Source organism: Artemia sp. Qi Xiang Cuo, chromosome 6 (assembly GCF_049724085.1).
Source record: "Artemia sp. Qi Xiang Cuo chromosome 6, ASM4972408v1, whole genome shotgun sequence".
In the NCBI taxonomy this organism is placed as follows: Eukaryota; Metazoa; Arthropoda; class Branchiopoda; order Anostraca; family Artemiidae; genus Artemia; species Artemia sp. Qi Xiang Cuo.
Window position 1 is genome coordinate 19,172,184 of NC_142799.1, and position 25,415 is coordinate 19,197,598.

The 25,415-nt window shown below is 35.3% G+C and overlaps 1 protein-coding gene across 3 annotated transcripts; it reads left to right on the forward strand.

The window, feature by feature from the left end:
- The first annotated feature begins 451 nt into the window (after positions 1-451).
- LOC148950948 (filamin-A-like) lies at positions 452-22,868 on the forward strand. 3 transcript variants are annotated; one of them, XM_089090074.1, is made up of 3 exons: positions 452-505; positions 16,267-16,402; positions 22,793-22,868. In XM_089090074.1, exons 1-3 carry the CDS (start codon positions 465-467, stop codon positions 22,814-22,816), a joined length of 201 nt encoding a protein of 66 aa, XP_088946200.1. In that variant the 5' UTR covers positions 452-464; the 3' UTR covers positions 22,817-22,868. The 3 variants fall into 3 exon arrangements, 2 of the variants coding, with proteins under 2 accessions (XP_088946200.1, XP_088946199.1); XM_089090073.1 differs by lacking the exon at positions 22,793-22,868 and adding an exon at positions 21,621-21,693; XR_016141863.1 differs by lacking the exons at positions 452-505; positions 22,793-22,868 and adding exons at positions 5,733-5,879; positions 21,621-21,693.
- The last annotated feature ends 2,547 nt before the right edge of the window (positions 22,869-25,415 follow it).

The window sequence follows — 25,415 nt, forward strand, 5'->3', positions numbered from 1 at the left end:
TGGTTTGTAGACTAATCTTCGTATTTTTCAAAACTTTCGACACTGTTTGCTAAGTATTGGGCTTACTACACTACTTAAAGTTAATTGCTTTTTTGGTCAATCCTTGGGCCAGTAATCCAATTCGAATGCTAGAATTTTCTCTTTTTTTGGAACCTCGTTTCCACTTGTCATTAGACCTTCTAATGTTCAGCACTCGGTGGTACTTCAAGAAAATCACATGGTGTTGGAGAATCAATTTAAACCTTACTCTTTGATGTCATGGAACGCTATTTATGTGACGATGGCATTTAGAAGCCACTTTCCCATTGGTTCTTTATATTAAGTTCTTTTTGCTCTGAAAAATAACATTCCAAACACAAGGTCTCCAATTCCGTTTCCAGCACTCAGGAATACTTTTCTAGTTGTTTCTTAGGAGTTTAGCTATTAACTGTAAGCGTTTTATTGTGAATTGTTCATCCCCCTGTATGAGAAGGTTCTTGCCCTTCGATTGCTATCCTTTCCTCTGGTGAGATAGGCCAGATTTTTTCTTCCTTGCTTGACCTTTTATGGAGTGCTACTTAATATTGTCTTTGTCATTTTTAAGCTTGTGTGGCTCATATTCGGACCTAACACAGTGCATACTAGGGTTGTCAGTTTGAATCAGCCAAGAGCCAACGTCTTTACAGCCTGAAATGGTTTCCTTTGGTCTTAAAAAGGTTTTTCTCAGAACCCTTTCAGGATGTTCATGAAAAATAGTGGTCTGAATAGATACCAAATCGTTGTTTTTAGTCGTCTAAAAATTAATACCAAATCGTTCTAATTCTATTCGTAAAACCTTGATACTAAAAAGGACGGTCTGAATGTAACTTGATATTCATAAGACTTCATAGAACTGCTTAAACATACCCAAATATAAATTAAATAACACTAAAATATAAAACATTTTAATACTAAAAGATAAGTCCCCCCTCCAAAATAAAAACAGCTTTGTTTTGATACCCCAATATCTGTTAATGGCAGGTCAGGTCGTTTTGGGGCTTCCTCGGCGTCGTGACGGCTCTTATTTTGCGAGCCTTCAGCTCTTAATGACCTTGCAAGAACCTTGCAGAATCTTGCAAGGTAATGCAAGGTTCATATATATATATATATATATATATATATATATATATATATATATATATATATATATATATATATATATATATATATATATATATATATATATATATATATATATATATATATATATATATATATATATATATATATATATGAAGAGCTTGCTGTATTATGGAAAGTATATACCCAAATAGAGCCGTTATTTTCGAAGCCCTATTAAGCACGAATTCAGATTTGCGATGCGAAACGAGCGGTTGAAGGAACGGCAACTCATCCCCTCTAGTTCGACTAGAGCTTGAGTTCTATGCAATATTAATTGTAAAAAGATAAGTTTCCTAGGTTAACCTTGCTAAAATTTTGGGTTAACGAAATGGTATAAAATGGAGAATTTGCAAATTAATGAGCATTAATTTGGAAGTTAATATATTTTAGTGATACTTCTTTGTTGAGGTTTCCAGGGAGTTCCCTTGGCAAATGTAAAGTATACACAGTAAGAATTACGCCGCCTCTAGAACAACAAATATCGCTCAGAATCTATAGACCAAATTCAAATGCTTCGCCAAGGTCGACCAAGGTTATTGAATAAAATGCGGAAAATCCCCAAAATAAGTGGAGAGAGTTGATATTTGAGACAAAATGACAGAGTTAACAATTTCTTTGGAACGAATGGAAAAAAAGGAAAAATCATAACTGTTACAGTTTTGAAAGTACAGCTTAAGAAAGGCATGCGATAAGTAGAATTATCAAAAGTATTGTTAAATATTTTACATTTTAGAAAGTACAAAGCTTACGTGTTAAACATATAGTAGGCCTCATAATAATGAAAATAGGTTTATTTAAAAAACCTATTTACTGTTTTTGATGTGCTACTCTTTATTCTTTTGATAAGTGACTCATTTTTTCGCTTAGTTGCTCATTATTCTTTTGTATGTCTCTTTTTTTTGAATAAATGGCTCTAAAATAAGACTTTTTTTTATCGACGAGATAGGTAGCCTACACAAACTCTCCGGAACAATAGTACAAAGCCTTAGCCACTTGACTTCAATCAAAGGTCTAAATACAATTGTGTTCAACCAATCTGTTGGGATTACATATTCTCCCTTATCTCCACAACCAATTCTTCAACAACCTTCCTCACAACTAACCGAGGGTCCAGGCAGGGGCATCAATGGAGGGGAAAAGTGGCCCTTCACAGTTTTTTCCCATTCCCCAGGTTTTCAAAAACGCCATCTGTTTTTTTTTCATTAAAAAATGTCTTATTTGACATTTTCATTGAACGAAATTACCCCCCCCCCAGTTTCAAAACAGATCCCCCCATTTTTTGTTAATTAACAATCCCGGATTCCAGGTCTATATAATGGCTTATCTCGTGTAACATAATGAGTGAAAAAATGGTAATTTTTTTTGTCAAACACAAGAGAAAAGATAGGACATCCAAGTTCAAGTACGGTTCCCCCTCACGAGGGAACTGATCTTTGGTGACATTTTACAATATTTGTGTTATAAAAGTGAAACGTTGAGAAATAGATGTGCTGCTCAAATGAGGCACAAGAAAAAAGTTTGGACCCCATACATTTGCTCAATTTGGATTGAAAAGGCTTTAAAGATTTTGAAATATAGATCTCAAATTTTGGAGAAAGCCAGGAATGGAACTTCTAAAAACTAGAGTCAGTGAGAAAGAGATTAAAAACCCAAAATTAATTTAAAACATTCTTTGTAAAAATTTCTGGTTAGGACTGACTTTTCAATGGCAATGACAATAAAAAAATATGTCTGATGGGCTTCAAACTCAAACGACACGTACTGTATCCGCTGATACTTTCGTATCAGCTGTTCATGAGGAGGGGAATAACAAATACTATACGTAAACAATCGGCAAATTTTATAACTTAAAGACTTATCCTCTGGGGTTGGGGGGAGGGGGGTTGTTATCAGCTGTGATTCTCTATGTTTTGTTTTACTTATTAATGCCTACGAGCCTAAGAAAACTTACCTGATTTTCCAAAAAGGGGGAAAAACAGCCAAAGAGGCTTAATGAAAATTACACCCTCAGATTCATCGTATCAGATAATCCTACCGTTGAGGCTTCAAGCTCCTCTCTGCAAAAATGTGGAATTTTGTATATTTTTTTGTCAGAAGAAAGGTAACGGATATATGTATATTTGTTGTTTTTTCTCTTTTTCCCAGGGGTTATCGTATCAAACAAATGATCCTAGAACATCGGGAGACGACTTATTTGAGAGGAAATTAAAAGTTCTAGCACCCCTTTTAAGCTATGAAAAAATTGGAGAGTAAATAGCCCCCTCCTCCTCCCAGGAAGACCCCCAGCCCCCTATTGCACAGCCTAGCTGAAGGGCCACGAAACGGAGATCAGCACCGTTCTCTCATACTCCCCCGCCCTCTTTTTCCCCAAAGTCGTCCAACCAAAATTTTGAGATAGCGATTTTGCTCAACATTATTTGAAAAGTCCCAAAACTATCCCTTTGGAGTTGAAACCCCCCCCCCCCGCCCCAGGGGATGTGTCTTTAAGTTAAAAAAAATGCCGGTTGTTTACGTATAGTATTTGTTATTCGGAAGCATACAGACGTTTTTCGGGAGTGGGATTTTGTACTTGGGGTGGGTTTCTATGGGGATAGTTTTGCGTGTGGCGGCAAATTGCTGGGTGTGAACTTTCTAGGGAAAATTTTACACTAGGGGAACTTGACAGAATTATTTTTATTTATCTGACTTTCTCTTTGCCTACTAGATTGTGCATGAGGAAATTTTCCAGGGAAATTTTCCGGGGGAAATTTTCAGCGTGTTTGGATTTCCGGGAAATAATTTCCACGGGAGGGGATTTTGGAGTGACTGGAACAAAAAAAAAACAAAAAAAAAACGATTAGAACTTAAAAGATTTTTCAAATGAAAGTATGCTAAGGAGAACTTTTCAGGCTGAATTTTCTGCAAGACATTTTACAGAGGGAGAGAGAATGAAGTTGTCTGGAGAGAATTTTACGGTGGAGGGGTGTTTTTTATATGGTAGGGTTTATGGAGGAATGTGCCGTTATGAGGTAGGAACTTTTCATTGAGGGAGAGCCAGATTTACCAGCATATTTGAAAAACCATCAGAAATTAAATAAAAAGGCAAGTTTTCTCAAGTGAAAGTAAGGAGCAACATTAAAACTCAAATGAACAGAAATTATGACGCAAGGGAAGGGGTTACCCCCCGCCTATATACCTTACTCTATACGCTAAGGTTCTACTGCTTTTCCCAATTTTTAAGAACGACTTGAAACACAAGAACCGTTTAATTAGAATAGGAAGGTTTTTTCAAAAAGGCTAGAAAATTTAGCAAGAAGAGTAAGGTATTGAGGAGGGGGCAAACCCCTCATATACACGATAATTTCTGTTCGTTTTAAGTTTTAATGTCGCTCCTTTACTCCTTAGTATATTTTTATTTGAAGAAAGACTTGTTTTTATATAATTTATGATCCTTTTTAAGGTCATGGGGGAATCCCCCCATGCGGAATATATTTCCTGGAAATTCCCCCACCTCAAGGGTAAGTTCCTCTCGCAGAAAATTTCCCATGGAGAATTTCTCCTGGTGATAATTCCACATGGAGATTTTCTCCTGTGGGAAATCACCACGTAAAAATACCTCCGAGAATTCCAATTCCACTGAAAATTACCCCGGAAGATTCCCCCATTTACATCTCCACATGTAAATGGGGTCGCAAACGAGAAAGTAAGAAAAATAAACCGAAAGATTAGCCATTAAATGGTGAAACCGAGGAGACCATGGATCCTATTTCTCACAGAAAGCTTGAGGACCAAGAGAATACAATTTTGATAGTTAACCAAAGAAACAATTTCAAGATACAACAAAATTGGCCCCTGACTGAGTCAAAATGACTTCATATCGGTATCTGTACACTAAGCTCTTAAAAAAAAAAAAAAACTGAAGGCTCGCCATTCAGCTTGCCATTAAGAGCTGAAGGCTCGCAAAATAAGAGCCGTCACGACGCCGAGGAAGCCCCAAAACGACCTGACCTGCCATTAACAGATATTGGGGTATCAAAACAAAGCTGTTTTTATTTTGGAGGGGGGACTTATCTTTTAGTATTAAAATGTTTTAGATTTTAGTGTTATTTAATTTATATTTGGGTATGTTTAAGCAGTTCTATGAAGTCTTATGAATATCAAGTTACATTCAGACCGTCCTTTTTAGTATCAAGGTTTTACGAATAGAATTAGAACGATTTGGTATTAATTTTTAGACGACTAAAAACAACGATTTGGTATCTATTCAGACCACTATTTTTCATGAACATCCTGAAAGGGTTCTGAGAAAAACCTTTTTAAGACCAAAGGAAACCATTTCAGGCTGTAAAGACGTTGGCTCTTGGCTGATTCAAACTGACAACCCTAGTATGCACTGTGTTAGGTCCGAATATGAGCCACACAAGCTTAAAAATGACAAAGACAATATTAAGTAGCACTCCATAAAAGGTCAAGCAAGGAAGAAAAAATCTGGCCTATCTCACCAGAGGAAAGGATAGCAATCGAAGGGCAAGAACCTTCTCATACAGGGGGATGACCAATTCACAATAAAACGCTTACAGTTAATAGCTAAACTCCTAAGAAACAACTAGAAAAGTATTCCTGAGTGCTGGAAACGGAATTGGAGACCTTGTGTTTGGAATGTTATTTTTCAGAGCAAAAAGAACTTAATATAAAGAACCAATGGGAAAGTGGCTTCTGAATGCCATCGTCACATAAATAGCGTTCCATGACATCAAAGAGTAAGGTTTAAATTGATTCTCCAACACCATGTGATTTTCTTGAAGTACCACCGAGTGCTGAACATTAGAAGGTCTAATGACAAGTGGAAACGAGGTTCCAAAAAAAGAGAAAATTCTAGCATTAGAATTGGGTTACTGGCCCAAGGATTGACCAAAAAAGCAATTAACTTTAAGTAGTGTAGTAAGCCCAATACTTAGCAAACAGTGTCGAAAGTTTTGAAAAATACGAAGATTAGTCTACAAACCAAGATTAGAATATTGACAGCTTCAGTGATGATAGTGGTCTGATAAGGTTCTGAAACGTGGGCGCTTCGGAAGATGGAGGAGGATTTATTAGATGGCTTCCAGAGGCATTGTCGACAGATAGTTCCGAGCACCCGTTTGACTGACCATATGCCGACAATAAGCTGTACGAGAAATGTGGTTCTATCCCACTTTCCACGGCTATAATGATCCAAAGGTTAAGAAGGCTAGGATACGTTTCGCGGATGAAGGATGATAGATTGCCAAAGATCGTTCTTTTCGACCATCGATCTAGGACCCGACGGTCGTCTCCGAATGGAGTGGGAGGAGTTCATAAGAAAGGATTTAAAGGAAATTTGAACTTGTTGGGGGGAAGGGGTTAAAGGGGGAGATTTGAATAGACTGGGATGGAGGAGGAGCGTGCGCAGTTGTTTTCATCCGGGGCGGCTTGGTAGTGAAGTGAATTATTGATATAATGGATTTACGAATAGAATTCGTACCAGTATACAGTATATAACATTATAACGTAACAGTATATAACAGCATTCGCAACAGAATAGACTTCATAAACGGTAAGGTCGAATTTATTTCGAAGAACCATGCGATGTTCTTGAAGTACCACCAAATGGCGAATAGCCGCAGTGCTGATTAGTTAAAACAGGGCTTCATAGAGAAAAACTGAGGGGTATTTCTACCGTCGGGATGTATGCCACTGAACCCATAACACAGCAAAAACGCAGTAAAATTTAAGTAAGCTTAAAGTAGAGCAAAAATAAAGGATCAATGAAATATTCAAGAACCATGGGATATTCTTGAAGGGCCACCTAGAAATGAATAGCCGCAGTGCTGATTAGTTGAAAAAGGGCTTCACAGAGACATTAAGCAAAAAAACAAAACAAAAACAAGTTTTTTTCAACTGAAAGTAAGGAGCAATATTAAAAGTTAAAACGAACAGAAATTATTACGTATATAAAGGGGGTTGTCCCCTCCTCAACCCTTCGCTCTTTACTCTAAAGTTTTTTAGTACTTTTAAAAAAACGTCTTATAGTTCAAATTAAACGGCCCTTGTGTTTCAAGAGTCATTATTAAAGAATTATGACAAAAAGCAAACTGTAGCGTAAAGAGCGAGGTGTCGAGGAGGGGGCAGACCCCTCAATATACGTAACAATTTCTTTCGTTTTAAGTTTTAAGGTTGCTCCTTACTTTCAGTTGAAAAAACTTGTTTTTTTTTTATTTAATTTCTGATCGTTTTTTAAATAATGTCAGGAAATCTGGCCCCATCTCAACGAAGAAACCCCCTCCCCACGGAAATATCCTCTAGACTCTGACCATTCCATCCCGGTGAAAATTTGCCCCGGACAATTGCTCTTATCAACTCCGTGCATAAAATTGAGATGAACAAGAGAAGCTAAAAAAACAAAAATAATTCTGTATGAGAGTTCTGACAAAATCCTCCAGTGTGCAATTTTCCCTGACAAGTTCACTCTCTTAGAACTTCCCTCCCTCACCATGAAAAATCCACCGTGGAAAAACCCCCAGCAGAAAACTTGTCCCCCCCCCACCCCGAAAATGTATGCATACATCCCAATAACAAATACTATGCGCAAACAATGGGCAAATTTTAATAACTTAAAGACCATTCCCCTGGGGCTGCGGGGGGGGGGGGTCACGTTATACCCTAAGGCATAATTATTGGGCCTTTTAACTATGATGAACAAAATGGCTATCTCAAAATTTTGATCGGACGATTTTGGGAAAAAAGGGGCGGGAGAGGGGGCCTAGTTGTCCTCCATTTTTTTTTGGTCACTTAAAAAGGGAACTGGAACTTTTAATTTCCATTCGAATGAGCCCTCTCTCAATATTCTAGGACCACTGGGTCGATACGATCACACCTGGTAAACACAAAAAAACAAAACAAAAAAACAAATAAACACGCATCCGTGATCTTTCTTCTGGCAAACAATACAATATTCCCCATTTCCCCAACAAGGGAAACAACTAACAAAAGTAAACACTAAAATGACAGAGCACAAGACAGCTATAGAAAAAAAGACAGCTTTTTTCTAAGACAGCTGTAGAAAAAAAGTAAAGGAAGAAATGGGGAGAATAGTAGTGAAATTTATAGATTAAAAAAACTTAAAATATTAATTTTAACAGGCTTCAACACGAAGAATGATAGACAATCAAATAAAGTAGCTGGAATGATGGTGTTAAATTATGTTAAGAATGTGACACATTCCTTTGATCAACTCCTCAACAAGGAACAGCCATCCAAGGATACCAACTGCAAGGAAAGCGGAATAAGATTTAAGATCCCCAGCTGTTAAGAGATTGTCCACATATCAGGAACTAATCAAGACAGACAAATATACAAGGCACGTGTCCGTACTAAAAGAGCTAAAGATACTCTTTGAAAGAAAAAACGAATTATTTTTATTGTATTGGGGATGTTTTGGGCCTACAGTAAAAAGAACTAGAATCTTTTTTCTAGTTAAAATTGAAGTTCTAAAATTCAAGAACTTTTTTTAAGTTCTAAAAATTAAAGTATCAAGCGAGAGTTCCTCTGACTAAACTTAGGTGGGAGGGGGTGTCTGTAGATATAATAGTTTTGACACAGATAAGATTTTTTATAAGTTTTTTTTTGTATGGTCTTGTGTTGTGATTGTTCGTCCTCCCAATTAATCTATCTCCTTCCTTAAAATCCTGATTCGATTTTGTGTCCCTTTCCCATTATTTAAGGATTTATACCTCCTTTGTCCACCTACATCTTGAATATGCTTGTCCGGCTTGGCACCCTGCCATTTCACGGAAGAGTCAGAAAAAATGGAATCTATCCTAAAAAGAGTCTTGCGAATAATTTTCAAAGAAGGTAAAGTTCCATACACTTTTTTTTTCTAAGAACAAACTAGGTCGGAAATACTTGAGTGCAGGAGAGTAAGTTGTGGCTTCGTTTCTCAAAAATGCAACACAACACCCTCGCACGGAAAATATTTTCCCCAAAACACACTTAGCACCCAGACCTCGCTCACCCTGGGCCACCCTGACCGTTGACTTCAACGGTCATTTACGTTACGAAAAAATATTTGTCCCTTATTTTACGGGAAAAATTAACAAAACAATCAATTAATTTACTGCTTGTTATGCGTTGTATGGTCGCTTTTCTCCTTCTTTTTTGGCTTTCAGTGACTCTTTTTAATATACTAGTTTTTTGACATGATATATATATATATATATATATATATATATATATATATATATATATATATATATATATATATATATATATATATATATATATATATATATATATATATATATATATATATATATATATATATAAATTATTTTATAATTTTATAATATAGAATTTTTTTTATAATTTTGCATAATTTTTATAATATATAATTTTGTATTGGTTTGTTACCATTTTTTGCTGCTTTGAAAATATGATGGTGCATTCTTTTGCCAGTTTTATGTATATGCTTGTTTGAAAACCTTTTTTTGGTGTTATTCTGTTTTTTTATTCTTTTTATTCCGAAATACTAATTCGCCCCAGCCAGGTGATAATTATTTTTCGTAACTAATTAAAAAAAAAACTTTCCCAAAAATAAATTTTTCAAAGCCAAGTAAAGGCCAATTTAAACCTAAGCTCAGCAGATACAAATACCTATTAAAATTCAAACTCAAAACGACCAGAAATCAAACAGTTCGTGGTAACGAACTGTAAGTAAGGAGCGACCCGGCTCAATGGTAACCGAAACTAGAAAACGGTATTTTGATACCAATAGATACTTCAAAAGAACCAGATTCTAATGAGGATTTCAAATATATAAGTTTCATCAAGTTTAGTACTACCAATCAAAAGTTACGCGCCTGAGAAAATTTGGCTGATTTTTGAAAAAAGGGGGAAAGACCCCCTAAAGGCTATAGAACCTTAGTGAAAACGACGCCATCATATTCAGCGTATCAGAGAACCCTACTGTAGAGGTTTCAAGCTACTATCTACAAAAATGTGGAATTTTCCATTTTTTGCCAGAAGAAAGATCACGGATGCGTGTTAAATTTGTTTTTTTTTTCCCGGGGGTGATAATATCGACCCAGTGGTCCTAGAATATCGTGGGAGGGCTCATTGGAATAGAAATTAAAAGTTCTAGTGCCCTTTTTAGGTGACCAAAAAATGGAGGACAACTAGGTCCTTTAAGCACTTTACTGAAAACCAATTTTATTACAAATATTGTCTTTTGTACTTAATATTGAAAATAAACATTAAAGTTATAGTAAAATTTTGAACTGATGAGCTTTCAGCAGTTAATATCATTATACATCAAATATTCAGTTTAATTTACTAGTTCTTTCTAAAGTTGTTCAAGACGAATATAATTTCACTACAAACAAAGGATTGGATACTGCCCCCTTCCTTAACTGTAAATGAAAACTAAAAGCCTACTGCGTCATTGGCGCTTAACTGAAAACGAATTATATTACAAATATTTTCTATTCCAGTTCTTACAGCATTGAAAATGAAAATACAATTACAGCAAAATAAATTCTTGAACTGATGGATCTTTCAACAATTAATATAATTATATATCAAATATTCAATTTGATGTTGTTTATACTTTCCAAGACTGTTCAAGACGCATATTGTTTTCAGTAAAGCGCAAATGGCGCAGTAGGTTTTAGGCTTTTACAGTGAGAGAAGGAGGCGATACCCAAACTCTTGTTTGTAGTGATTTTTGTTCGTTTGAAGCTTGATTTGCATATTCAATGTAAGTTTCACTCGTTTTAAGATTTATTTATTCATTTACATTAATACCTACTGTATATTTGTTTGCATTAATTGTTTATTTAATTTCTGTTCGTTTTAAGTTTATTTATATTTCAATAGCCAAATATTTTTTTCGTTTTAAGCTTGATTTTCATATTCAATATAAGCATTACTCGCTTTAAGATCTATTTATTCATTTATATTATTACTTGTTGTATATTTTTTGCTATGATTGTTTATTTAATTTATGTTCGTTTTGGGTTTGATTTATTTTTTAATAGTAATTTCTGGACGTTTTGAGTTTGAATTTTAACAGCTATTTGTATCTGCTGAGCTTAAGTTTAAAATGGTCTTTACTTTTCTTTGAAAAACTTAATTTTCAGGAAGTTTATTTCATCTAATTTTTGCTCGTTTTTGATTGCAAAAAGTTTCGAGTTTTTAAAAATCTCTTATTTAAAAATCAAAAAAAAAAAAAAAAAAATCAAATGTTCATCAAAGTATCAAAACTAGTATCAAAGCAACAATATCAAAGTAAAAAAAGGGGTTTGTGTTAACCTCAGAGTTTGTATTATCTGATGTTTCAACAATTTTCAACAAAATGGCTATCTCAAAATTTTTATCGGATGGGTTTGGGGAAAAAGGGCGTGGGGGGGGGATAATTGCCCTTCGGTGTCTTTTGACTCTTTAAAAGTGAACTAGAGCCTTCTATTTTCAATCAAATGAGCCCTCTCTGAAGTTTATACGACGACCCCTTCTATATGAAGTGCCTCTGGAAAAAAAAAAAAAATAAATGGAGTGACGGGGGAGGCTAGCTGTCCTCCGATCACTTTTTACTCTTAAGTAGTGAATTACAACTTTCAATTTCAAATCAAATGAGCCCTCTATAAAGTTTATACGAGCATCCTACCCCCTGGGCCCTGGGGGGGGGGGGTTGTGTTAACACCGGAGTTTTTGTTATCTAATTTTTGAACAATTGAAAAAAACTGGCTATCTCAAAATTTGTAGCAGATGGGCTTGGAGAAAAAAGGGCGTTGGGGGGGGGGGGTTCTTGTTGCTCTTAAACCTCTTTACTCTTAAAAAGTGAACTAGAGTTTTCGATTTCCAATCAATGAGCCCTCTATGAAGTTTAAACGAGCATCCCTTTCATAAGAACATTTTGAGAATGTGATAAACCGAGATACAGTTGCGGAAAAGATATAGAGGAAAATGAAAAAGTTTCTGATACCTTGGATGTGAAGGAAGATTTATTTTGCGAGGAAGAAATAGCGACAGTACTCAAAGGATTCAAACATGATAAGGCTCCGGGCGCTGATAGTGTGGTAAATGAGTTTATTAAATATGGTGGCTCTGAGGTTAGAAATAAGTTACTGAAGATTATGACGATGATTTTTGAAAAGGGGAAGTACCTAACGATTTTAGGAAAACCTTAATTAGACCACTGTATAAGAAAGGTGATATGAGTGAGCGTGGTAATTATAGTCTGGTCTCTGTAGGTAGTAAATTACTTAGTAAGATGATACTTTTTAAACTGACAGTTGCTGTAGATAAAGTTTTAAGAGAAGAACAGTGCGGTTTTAGAAAAGGTAGAGGATGTGTCGACCAAATTTTCATTCTTAAGCTAATAATTGAGAAGTGCCTGAGTTATCAAACACAAGTTTGGTCCTCAGTTTTATAGATTATGAGCAAGCGTTCGATTCTGTTGATAGAAGAGCTTTAGCAAAGGTCTTATCCTTGTATGGTATAGCAGAAAAAAACATTAAAGTGATTAGTGCTATGTATGAGAATAACACTGCTGCGGGTAATGTAGGAAATGAGGTTAGCATCTGGTTTTGTATTAAATCAGGAGTTAAGCAGGGTTGTGTTCTATCCCCCTTTGTATGGATTATTTGGATGGATTTTGTCTCAAGATGCACAGGAAAGGCAATGGGAGACCACGGAATCAAATGGAGAGGAACAACTCTCCTGGACTTAGAATATGCTGATGATTTAAGCATCCTAGATGAAAGTGTGAGCAAAATGAATGAACTTTTCGAGGTTTTGCGAGTTCAAGGTGCTAGAATAGGCTTGAAAATAAATGTTAAGAAGACTAAGTCACTAATGCTAGGAATAAGTGAAGATGATAAGGTGACGTTGGGTAACGAAAGGATTGATCAGGTGGACAGCTTCACTTACCTTAGTAGTATTATTAGCAAAGATGGTGGGACGTGGGAGCAGAGAAGATGCTTAAAGTAGAATAGCCAAGGCTCAGGGTGTTTTTTCACTGTTAAAATAAGTTCGGAAGAATAAGAAGATAATTTTGCAAACCAAGGTTAGAATATTGGAACCTACAGTGATGAAAGTGGTCAAATATGGCTAGAAGCATGGGCGCACCGAGAAGCGGATGAATATTTGCTAGATATTGCTAGATAGTGCTAGATATTTGCTAGATTTGCTAGAAAAATTGCCTGTGGATTGTTCTGGGTACCCGCCTGACTGACCGTATTTCAAACAGTAGTCTGTGCGAAAAGTGTGGTTCAATCCCACTTTCTATGGCTATAATGAGAGAACAGTTAGAGGGCTAGGGCTCGTTTTGAGGATGAAGAATGACAGATTGCCGAAAATTTTTGTTTTCGGGCAACCGTCCTGAGCTAAGCGAAAAGCAGGTCGTCCGAGGTTGAGGTGGGAGGATATTATAAAGAATGATTTAAAGGAAATGGGAACTTCCTGGGAAGGTGTAAAGAGGGAGGCTTTCAATAGACTGGGATGGAGGAGGAGCGTGCGTAGCTGTGTTGGCCTCAGACGGCTTGGTGCTGCGGTGAGTTGTTAGTAGTAGTAGTACACCCATGTCACTTCTTCACCTCAATCAAATCAACAAGTCGCGAACCAACATTAAAAGTGAAAAACTGGCTGATCCATAAACCGCTCTTATGTAATTCATGCATGTCTGATATATTTTGCATAAAACAAAACAATATTCTCGGTTAAAACACCCCCCCCGGCTTACACACACACACACCCATGTCACTTCTTCACCTCAATCAAATCAACAAGTCGTGAACCAACATTAAAAGTGAAAAACTGGCTGATCCATAAACCGCTCTTATGTAATTCATGCATGTCTGATATATTTTGCTTAAAACAAAACAATATTCTCGGTTAAAACACCCCCCCCCCCCGGCTTACACACACACACACCCATGTCACTTCTTCACCTCAATCAAATCAACAAGTCGTGAACCAACATTAAAAGTGAAAAACTGGCTGATCCATAAACCGCTCTTATGTAATTCATGCATGTCTGATATATTTTGCTTAAAACAAAACAATATTCTCGGTTAAAACAACCCCCCCGGCTTACACACACACACACCCATGTCACTTCTTCACCTCAATCAAATCAACAAGTCGTGAACCAACATTAAAAGTAAAAAACTGGCTGATCCATAAACTGCTCTTATGTAATTCATGCATGTCTGATATATTTTGCTTAAAAAAAAACAATATTCTCGGTTAACCCCCCCCCCCCGGCTTACACACACACACCCATGTCACTTCTTCACCTCAATCAAATCAACAAGTCGTGAACCAACATTAAAAGTGAAAAACTGGCTGATCCATAAACCGCTCTTATTTAATTCATGCATGTCTGATATATTTTGCTTAAAAAAAAACAATATTCTCGGTTAAACCACCCCCCCCCCGGCTTACACATACACACCCATGTCACTTCTTCATCTCAATCAAATCAACAAGTCGTGAACCAACATTAAAAGTAAAAAACTGGCTGATCCATAAACTGCTCTTATGTAATTCATGCATGTCTGATATATTTTGCTTAAAACAAAACAATATTCTCGGTTAAAACACCCCCCCCCCGGCTTACACACACACACCCATGTCACTTCTTCACCTCAATCAAATCAACAAGTCGTGAACCAACATTAAAAGTGAAAAACTGGCTGATCCATAAACCGCTCTTATGTAATTCATGCATGTCTGATATATTTTGCTTAAAAAAAAACAATCTTCTCGGTTAAACCGACCCCCCCCCCCGGCTTACACATACACACCCATGTCACTTCTTCACCTCAATCAAATCAACAAGTCGTGAACCAACATTAAAAGTAAAAAACTGGCTGATCCATAAACTGCTCTTATGTAATTCATGCATGTCTGATATATTTTGCTTAAAACAAAACAATATTCTCGGTTAACCCCCCCCCCCCCCCCCCGGCTTACACAAAGTGAAAATAAATAATTTAAAGCTATTTTTTTACAGGATTCATTTTATTTACGAAACTTGTGGCAGTAATTCTAAAATTTGTCAATTGTCCGTCGATTGACGATGGGCTTCTAAAATTTTAAGAATGAAAAGGGAGAGAAGAAAAAACCTTTTGACATTCTATAGAAGTTTAGCTGTTAAAATGGATACTAGTTTTTTAAATAAACAAATTTGTCGGTGTCCCTAAGTAATGTTTAATTGGCACAATAGGAATGAATTGTAGGAATGAAGGAATGAATTTTTAATTATGTTTTCAATACTCGTTGATCGAAGATTCGAACAATATTTGCCAAGACGATTAGAAAATAACTATAATTTGTCCAAAGAAAAACTGTGTCAAATATAATACTGAATAACTAAGATGAAACATCAAACACAACTAGATATAGTGACCATAAATTAGACCGTTTCTAAGAACCAGAGAAAAAACAGTTTACTCCTTTCCCCGAAATTCGATGCCCCCTCCCCCCCCCCCAAAAAAAGAAAGAAAGAACTGAAAAAGTTTCTAAAAATTGCACCTTGACCCCCCCCCCCCAGCCATGAGAAAAATTTATTGTACTTGCTCAGCTACGTATAATATTTGTTACGTTTTAGTGAAACGGGTCAGCTGCAAGTATGCGCACTAACAAAAAACAGATATAGAAAATGCTAAACACTTCAGACATAGAAGTCAGGCCATTTTCAATTTAACATTTATTTTGCTTTGACTATTATTTTATTACATAATTTATTCACCAGGACCTTATTCACATTGACTTTCTTTATACCTTTTAAAGCAAAACAAAGGACTTGAAAGTGTTAAAGACAAATAAAAATCGGCGAAAAAAAATGTTTGTTTAATATTTGAATTTGATTCAGATATAATAGAGCATTTTGTACCACAGAAATAAATATGTAGGTACATTGAGAACTAATCAAGTTCGCTATTATGAGCTTCATTTCAATTCTATTTAATAAACAGTCTAGTCTGAAATTTGTGCTTAAAAAAATGAAAATAAAAATAACAAAAAAAAGAAATGAAAAAATGAAAGTAAAAAATAAAAAAAAGTCAAAAACCCAAAAAGATGAGGAGCCTGGGATTTCAAATCCTCCATTTTTACCTCTTTTATTTTCAGTGACCTTGACAATGACATTGAAGACAATGGAGATGGAACATTTAGTATTTATTATAATACAAAAGACGCTGGTGAATATAACATAAGCATTAAATTTGGTGGCCAGCCTATTCCAGACGGTTTTTATACCTTCACGGTAAGTAAATACATGATATGTCTATTCTGAAAATGTTCAAAGGAGATAAAAAGAGTGGGGGAGACACCGAAAGTTAGAACGAGGGAAGGGAAAACAGAGAGAGAGGGCTAAAAACTATTGAGCCGAGCCACTCCTTACTTAAAGCTCGTTACAACGAACTGTTTGACTGTTGAGAAAAGACACTGTATGAAGAAAAGATATAGTAAAAATAAATGTTTATTATAGTCAGATATTGTGTAGTTTGATTTGACTGCTTTGATTCCTTTGAGGATTCATTAGAGTATGTATCTTAGTTTATTGTTTCGCCTGACCTATTAGGGGATAGGTCAGTACATTTTGGCGTGAATGGAGAGACAGGAGCTCATCAAGTTCACGAAAGAAGGAAAGAAGGGCAGAAATAGATTGTCCAGGCATGCTAACACAAAAGGGATTCATGTAAACAAAAAGTGCTTGCATAAGGGAAGTGATAAATTAAATTAAAACTTAGGGCTCTCTGCTGTTACAATGATTTGATTTCTCCACTATAATTGTTTTCTCATATTAATGACAGAAGAGATTGTATCCATCTCGTGATGATTTTGCCTCTACTAATGATTGCTGGCTCTCAGTCTGACATGTCTGGCCGGTTTTGCTTAGTCATCATTGAACATCCGTTAATTTTTACTACGCCAGATTCAACTACTGAAAATCTCAAGCTTAAAATATCCAATCTTTATTTTAACTTTTAATGGTAACGGCCCAGCTCTGTTTTGCGAGTATCCCAAGTTTCTAAACAGGTAGCAAAGTGTAAGAAAAAGTATCGTAAAATTAAGTATCGTAAAAAAATTGCAATTTTTTTTCAAAGTAGATTAAACAAAAAGGCAGACACGTTTTAAAACTAATATCAGGATGCTAGAAGCCACGGCAAGGACATTTGTCAACTATGGTTCTGGACCGCGGCCGTTTCAAAACGATGAAGAGTATATGCTAGACATTTTCAAGAGTAATTGCCTGAAGATGATTTCAAGCCCTAATTTGAGTGAATCTGTATGTCCAGCAATAAGCTGTACAAGAAATGTGCTTTGGTGCCACTGTTTTGGGCATCAAATGATGAAATATCAAGAGGATTAGCTCTTGTTTAAGGCTTGTGTTCCCTCTGCAAGTACAGTAGCTGAGACTAAATTTTGACCATCTACTAATTATAATTTGGAAGTTTGTCTTGTGTTTTTTTTTTATTATTATTATTAAAAAATGCGCTGAAAATGCGTCAGAAACGTGTGAAAGTAGGAAGCTATTTCTATTTATAAGCAGGTTTAGATCATTCTCTAAGAAAAGGTCTGAGTAATTTCATAATTATGAATTTATATATATATATATATATATATATATATATATATATATATATATATATATATATATATATATATATATATATATATATATATATATATATATATATATATATATATATATATATATATATATATATATATATATATATATATTTAAACCCCTGGATTGGGCATTGAAGTAAATTAAAAAAAGATGAATAATGCTGTTTTATTATGCTGTATTTCGTATGTATTCACAAGCAACCATTTGCAATAACTGCAATTCGCAAGTAAACACATCAATTCTGATATATGTTTAATGTCACTGTTGCCAGATGCTCACTAAGAAACTGCACATTAAGTATGAACATCCACAAATACAGATTAAAAACTACTTTGAGGAAAACACTTTCAAGCTTATTGCCTTTCTTGGCAGGCGAAAGGCGAATAGTGTTTGATTTCTTTTTTATTAAATGTATATCTCATATCTCATCTCAAAAACACATTCTATTCGTGGATTCTCCTGCGTTTTTATTAGTTATTTCTATAAGTTTTATAATTAGGGCATATTTCAAAGTAAGTTAAGTTATAATTAGCAGCATATCTTTAATATGGCGACGTTCTCAATATAGTTGTAAAACCGATTCTTTGATCGCTAATGATTTTGTATTGAGAACTATTCAATTTAACATCTTACTGTACATGCCTATAATCTACGGGCCTTCTGTTTTAATACTTACAAGAACTTGAACTACACCATCTAAAAATCTTGATTGAGTTGTGAATAGCAAACATTAGTCAAATTCCAAATATTAATAGCAATATATTTTAATTTTTTTTAACTTTCAATAGTAAACGTTTTGAATTGGTGTTTGCATTTGTACAAGCTTAGTGGCAAAATAGTTGTAATTAGCGAAATATCTTTATTTGACGATATTGTCAGTGCAAGACCTAACAATCTGCTTTACAACCTAACAATAACAAGCAAAACAAGCTAGGCTTCATGGGTCAAATCACCATTAGTAGTTTTTGTAAAACAGTTTTTTTTAGCTTGAATAAATTAACTTATTAATATTTGCAAGGACTTGCGCTACTGGATCTGCGAAGTCTGTTTCAATTGTGTTATAGTAAACTTTACTAAAATTCTATAATTTTAACTTTCAGTAAAAATTTCTTTAAAATCTATTAAACTTGCAATATTGAATTTCTCAACTTTGCGCTTGTATTTGTACGAATTCTATAGCAAAGTAGTTGTAATTTGTGAAGCACTTTTATGGGATAACATTGTCAGGCGGTTCTGAAAATTTGTTACCAAATTAAAATGCTTTTCACCTTTTCACATTTTATTACATTTAATATCTGTTTCTTTAGTATTAATACTTACAAGGACTTGCACTTCAAGATCTCCAAAACCGGCTTCAGTTGTGTCAATAGTAAAGTCGACGGGTAGAGAGGCAGGAACGCCCTTACTTGACACGCTTGGACCACTCACTTTCACGTTCTGTGGTTCAACCTTCGGACGAACCCGCATTTCAAAAGGACTAAAAAAGAAAATAATAATGAACAAACGTAAAAAATCTTGTTTAACCTTTTCAAGAAAATTTGCTTAGTATTATGCTTTAAACCAGACTTACCAGCATAAATTTCAATAGCGATGTGTGGGAGGGAAGGGAATTTCCTGGCATGATTTTAAAAACAATTAAATAAATTGAATAAAAATTAAATTACATAAAAGAACAATTTAACTGAAAGTAAGGAGCAACACTAACTTAAACGAACATAAATTATTCTGCATTTGGGGGCATAACAATGCCACTTTCGTTTTAGCTTTAAAAATATATTTCGTGTTCTGACCTACATTAGGAAACACTCCCGATCAGGATTATCAACTAGGGGATAGGAGAGGTGGAGGCAGTGAGGGTAATTTATCCCCCTCCCCTAATTCAATTCTTATACCTCCTCTAGGTTTTGAAAAATAACTTTTCTTCGGTATTTTCATTGAAAAAATTGAACAATCCGTATTTGTTATTGGGAAGTATGCATACATTTTCGGGCGGTGGGGACGAATTTTATGCGTGAGCTTTTTCCACGGAGGAATTTTCCCTAATTCCTATACTCCTATAAATTCTTAATTCCTATAAATTACCACGTATATAAAGGGGGTTACCCCCTCCTCAACACCTCGCTCTTTACGCTAATGTTTTAATTTTGTTCCAATTCTTTAAGAACGACTTCTGAAACACAAGGCTCGTTTAATTAGAACAATAAGAGGCTTTTTTAAAAGTACTAAAAAACCTTAGCGTAAAAAGCACGGTGCTGAGGAGGGGAAATCCCCTTCATATACATGATAATTTCTGTTCGTTCTAAGTTTTAATGTTGCTTCTTACTTTCAGTTGAAAAACCTTCTTTTTTTTTATTTAATTCTATGTAGGCTTATTCCCCCATGTTTCAATTTGTAAATTGCGGTTAAACAAGTTACAGATCTTGGGGTCAAACTCCCGCCGTTCCCTCTTTCTAGACACATGTTTACAATTACACCAGATAGAGAAAGATTTATACTTGGCAAATATGAAATGGGTTTATTGACCACTTTGCACCGAAGGGGTTGTATTAATATCAGAGAGGACTGGTTCACTTAAAAGCTGGTAAACTTAGAAGGAGGGGTAACCTCTAAACCTCCCCCCTCAGTGTACCACCCCTCCAAGGTTGTAAAAGCTAATGCTTATCTAATGGCTAGCAATAATCATTTAATTTTTTTGTACAGCTTTCTTTGCATAACACCTGCGATTTCATGTTTTTTTTTGCCTTTTTTTTAAAGTTTTCCTAAATTTCAACATGTTTTTCTCAGCAATTTTACATTTCATTAAGCCTGAGACGAAGGGAGGGGGCCCTATCGATAGGACTAAAATTATCTTGAAAAATCTTAAGACTATGAATGCACAAATATCTATGCAGTAGATAGTAGCAAGATTTAAGAAGAGGAGAGAGGATATGATGCCCCTGTACCATCTATAGCATTCAAATCCACCCCAAGAATCTGGGCTTTGTGCTCCTATGATTAGACCAATAACCAGTATGTAATATTATTCTCCGTAATAGCTTTATTTGACAGTAAATAAAGTTAAATCATCCATCAATCATAACATTCTAATCAAATTAAACATTCTAAATAACATTATAATTTGATTTTTCGCACTAGCTTTCAAGCACATTAGGGGGGGGGGCAAATTTTATTTCTGATGTAAATGAGAGGTAAGTTTAAATTTTACCCCCACCCCCCTAATGTGCAAATATATACCCTGAATTGGTATATAGGGTTGGGGGTAAAATTCATTTCGGACAAAAAAGATTATTATATTTGGAAGAGCATAAAAATAGCCATCGAGTGGTATATTCACTTTATTCGTAAGTCAATAATATGATTTGGTAAATGTTTACCTACCCATCTTTACGATGTAATTGTAACTACAATGAATAAATAATTATAGATTATATAGCTTTATAAATTTTATCAAGACGTTATATGTCTTATAGATTATATGTATTTAAATATTTTGAAATACAATAGTTGAATAAACAATTTATAATCACCAAGCGCCTAAACGTAATACATTCTAATAAATTTTTAGTAAACCACAGGGGTACCCCCCAGCCCCCACATCGCTTATACATAGAATGATTGCTGCTCATTTGAGACTTTATTACTACTATTTACATTCTTTGCAAACAGAGATGACTATGTTTTAGATTTGATCCACGTCTTTTAAGTCAATCTTGTTCTGATGTGATCAGGTGGTGGAGGTGGAAGCTAGCCCTCCTCATAGATGGAACAATTTTTGTCTGTTTTAAGTTTTATAGTCAGGCTTCACTTTTAGGTGATGAATATATAATTTGTTTTTAATTTACAGGTTCATGCTGGTTCAAAAGCTATAATTATACTAGCAAATTAAAAAACTTTAATAAAAATTATGGATAAACTGCAAAGATTATGAAAGACGCGCGCTGGCTGTACTATCTCCCCGACCTGTGTGCGTAAATGTCTGTGTGGCTCCTGTCTAACGACTGAAACATCAAAAAGAGAAAATATAGGTAAAAATTCACTTTCTGAAACTCCGAACACTCTCCCTCTCTCAGCGAAACCTATACGTTCAAATTTTATTTGGACATATGCACTGCAATATGATGGTATTCCCAAACACACAAAACTGGTCAGTTTAGCATAAACTGCACATACTACTACTACTACTACTAACAGCTCACCGCAGCATCAGGCCGTATGAGTCCAACACTGCTACATACGCTCCTCCTTCATCCCAATCTATTCAAAGCCTGCCTCTTTATAACCTCCCAGGAAGTTTCCATTTCCTTTAAATCTTTCTTTATGACATCTTCCCACCCCAACCGCGGACGACCTGCTTTCCGTTTAGCCCTAGGTGGTTGGCCGAAAAGGACATTCTTCTGCAATCTGCCATCCTTCCTCCGCAGAACGTGCATTAGCCATATCAACCTTTCTCTCATTATAACCCTAGAAAGCGGGATTAAACCACACTTTTCGTACAGTCAACTATTTGAAATACGGTCAGTCAGCCGGATACCCAGAACAATCCGTGTAAGCAATTTCTCTGGAAAACATCTAGTAAATCTTCATCCGCTATTCAGAGCACCCATGCTTCAGAGCCATATTTGACTACTGTCATCACTGAAGCTTCCAATATTCTAATCTTATTCTATTAAAATAATTCTACGTTGAAAAAATGGTGATTGAATTTTGGTGACTGAAGAGAAAATTTTAGATTATCCTAGGATGCTATTAGAAATAGTATGTTGTTTTTTTTGGACAAACGAGAAAAATTTTCATTTCATTTTTTTCTATGATATTTTTGACTCCAAAATTCAAATTCAGCTTTTCGGGGCTTGTGAGTGATTTTTAAAAATAAATATTTTATCATTAATAAGAAATAAAAAAAGGCTTTGTTAAGTTTTTTACTTTTCATTTGTATTCAGTTAAAAAGGAAAATTGAAATATTGCCTAGCTTAATCAAATTTACTAAATAATTTCATAATATTAAATTGTTAACAGATTGGAGGCATTGAGCTACACTGATAATCAGCTATAGTCGCGGTACAGCAAGGGAGTAAACACAAAAAACACAGGATTGCAGCTTATGAAAATTCATTGAATCTATTCAATGCTGAAAATGTTGATGTCAGTGTCAAGTATGGCTACTATGAACAATTTCATCCCCAACAACCCCTCTCGGAAAATATACACTTTCAAATATTTTCCAATGAGGATTATTTCATTGATTTATCGTCAAAATATATTGATTTAAATGTCGTGGTGAAGAAAAACTCAGATAATACAACTCCAAATGCCGGCGATGGTCTCTCCTATGAAAAATGTATTCTACACAACCTATTCAAACAAATTAATTTATTTATTAACGGAACATTGGTGAGCACTAGCAATAATTTATCCAACTAAGAAATCTATATGCAATTTATCATGAAGACAAAAATGGCGTACTAAGATATGAAAGGGCAACCATTATGCTATGAATTATGAATAGGTTTCTATTTAGACAACAAGCTTACTACAACGTTGAGCCTAGGGTACCATCGAGTTGGAAAATTAAATAATGAGGTCTCCAGGGTATCCCAATCGTCACCCCCCAATGACGGGATTGGCGTAAAATTGATACTTTCCACGACGACGTTTCTTTTGATACATACACTTCCTGCAGCACCAGTTGCACATGTCATTATCACATCGGCAATTCTCCACGTCCGAAAACAACAAGTTATGAGCTCTGTTGCATTGGCAGTGGAAAAGCTAAGAGCCAATGGCAACAGCATTAAACTTCTTGTCCCCCATACGATCACCAATCAACGTCACATTGCCACCGGCTCTCGAAGTTATAATGATTCATCATTTATCAATAGAGATATCCCATCAACATTGGCTTTGGCCTTTGTAAAGAGTGGTAGTGCCGTTGGATCCTGGACTGAATCCCCCCATAATTTTAATTTTTTCGGTCTATGTAGTCTAGTGTGCAAAGTGAATGGTATTCCACTGTACACTCTATCATTTGACAAAAATCCTATAGAACTCTGTACGAGTTGACTATGCGATCTCTAGATTATGACTCTCAACTATTTGAAAATGGAATAACCAATTTAATGTTTTAAAAAAATCATGGAGTTATTGTTTTGGATTTGTCAGGCGCACAGGATATGACCATAGTACCAAGAGGGAATGTGCAATTAGACTGTGCATTTGCTGATACTCTGACTGAGAGTGGCAAGCTAATATAAAAAAGTCAATTTAAAAAGTATTGAGAAATCATGCGCGACGGCAGTGCTGCACTAGACTTAACATCATGAACACTAATCAAATAATCAACGTATTTAGTTTGGATTTAGATATGTACCAGTGCAAGTCCTATTGCCTATCTTCGGACTTCATTGAAAAAATTCCAAGTGTTAACAATACCCTTATCATTGTTAATAGCAGTCCATCGACTTTGAAGACCGGTCATTGGCTATGTATCTTTCAAACAGCGAAGAATATTGAATTTTTAGATCCTCTTGGCCTATCATATAAATTCTACGCTCCATACATCAGCAACTTTATTTAAAGCAGTGGGATAACCATTATTAAAAATCAAAGAAGAGTACATGATTTAAAGACTAAGACATGTGGCTTTCATGCACTACTCTTTTTAATGTTCAGATGTCGTGGCTACACCTACAAGCAGTTTCTCAATATCTACGATTAATTACCTAGATTGAACGACTTTCTAGTGGAGAATATACTTACAAGTGTATTTAATATTGATTTTAGTGCCCTAAGAATAAAATGTTCTAAAGATGTGTGTGAAATTGTTTATTAATAAAAAAAAATTATATACATGATAAACGACTTTTCTACTCTTTAGATTTACTCCACTACTAGACCTTTGTTAGCGACGACGAGTGTGGGCCGGTTAATCGAATTCACAGTGCAATAGTCCTGATGTACAGCACAGTCGAGGTCGCATTTTCTATAGTAGTTCGTACCTTCACGCTTTCCATACCTCATTGCATTGTCAATATCACAATTTGCAAACATTCTCATAAAGAAAGAAAAACGAGCAAAAATGAGGTTTTTATAGGCCAAATGACGATACTGAAAAAACAAAGCGAACATTTCGAGAGGACAAACGCCTCTCTTCTTCAGCGCGAAACGAAACGATGTATCAATAAAAGCCAAAAATTAAAAGAATTAAAACCAACTACCTAACAACCATAAAAGCGAGTTATTCGCCAATATCCGCGATTTGCACAAAATCCAAAAAAAACATGAACTGCCATCGACGGAAACTAGCGAGCAGCTGACAAATGAAAGGAATCAATTCATTCACTCGAAAAAACAAAACGAACCAGCAATTAAACAAGTTGGAAAACTATGTCATTTGATTTCGGATTTTAATTAAGGCATTTCTTGCAGACACCCTTTGAGACCTAAGGGGTTGTTCACGTGTTTGATTAGATGACTGGGAAAGTGGTTCAAGGTTTATTTCAGGGATTACTAACGTATCGTTTCGCGCTGAAGAAGAGAGGCGTTTGTCCTCTCGAAATATTCACTTTGTTTTGTCAGTATCTTCATTTGGCCTATAAAAACCCAATTTTTGCTCGTTTTTCTTTCTTTATGTGATGTCAGG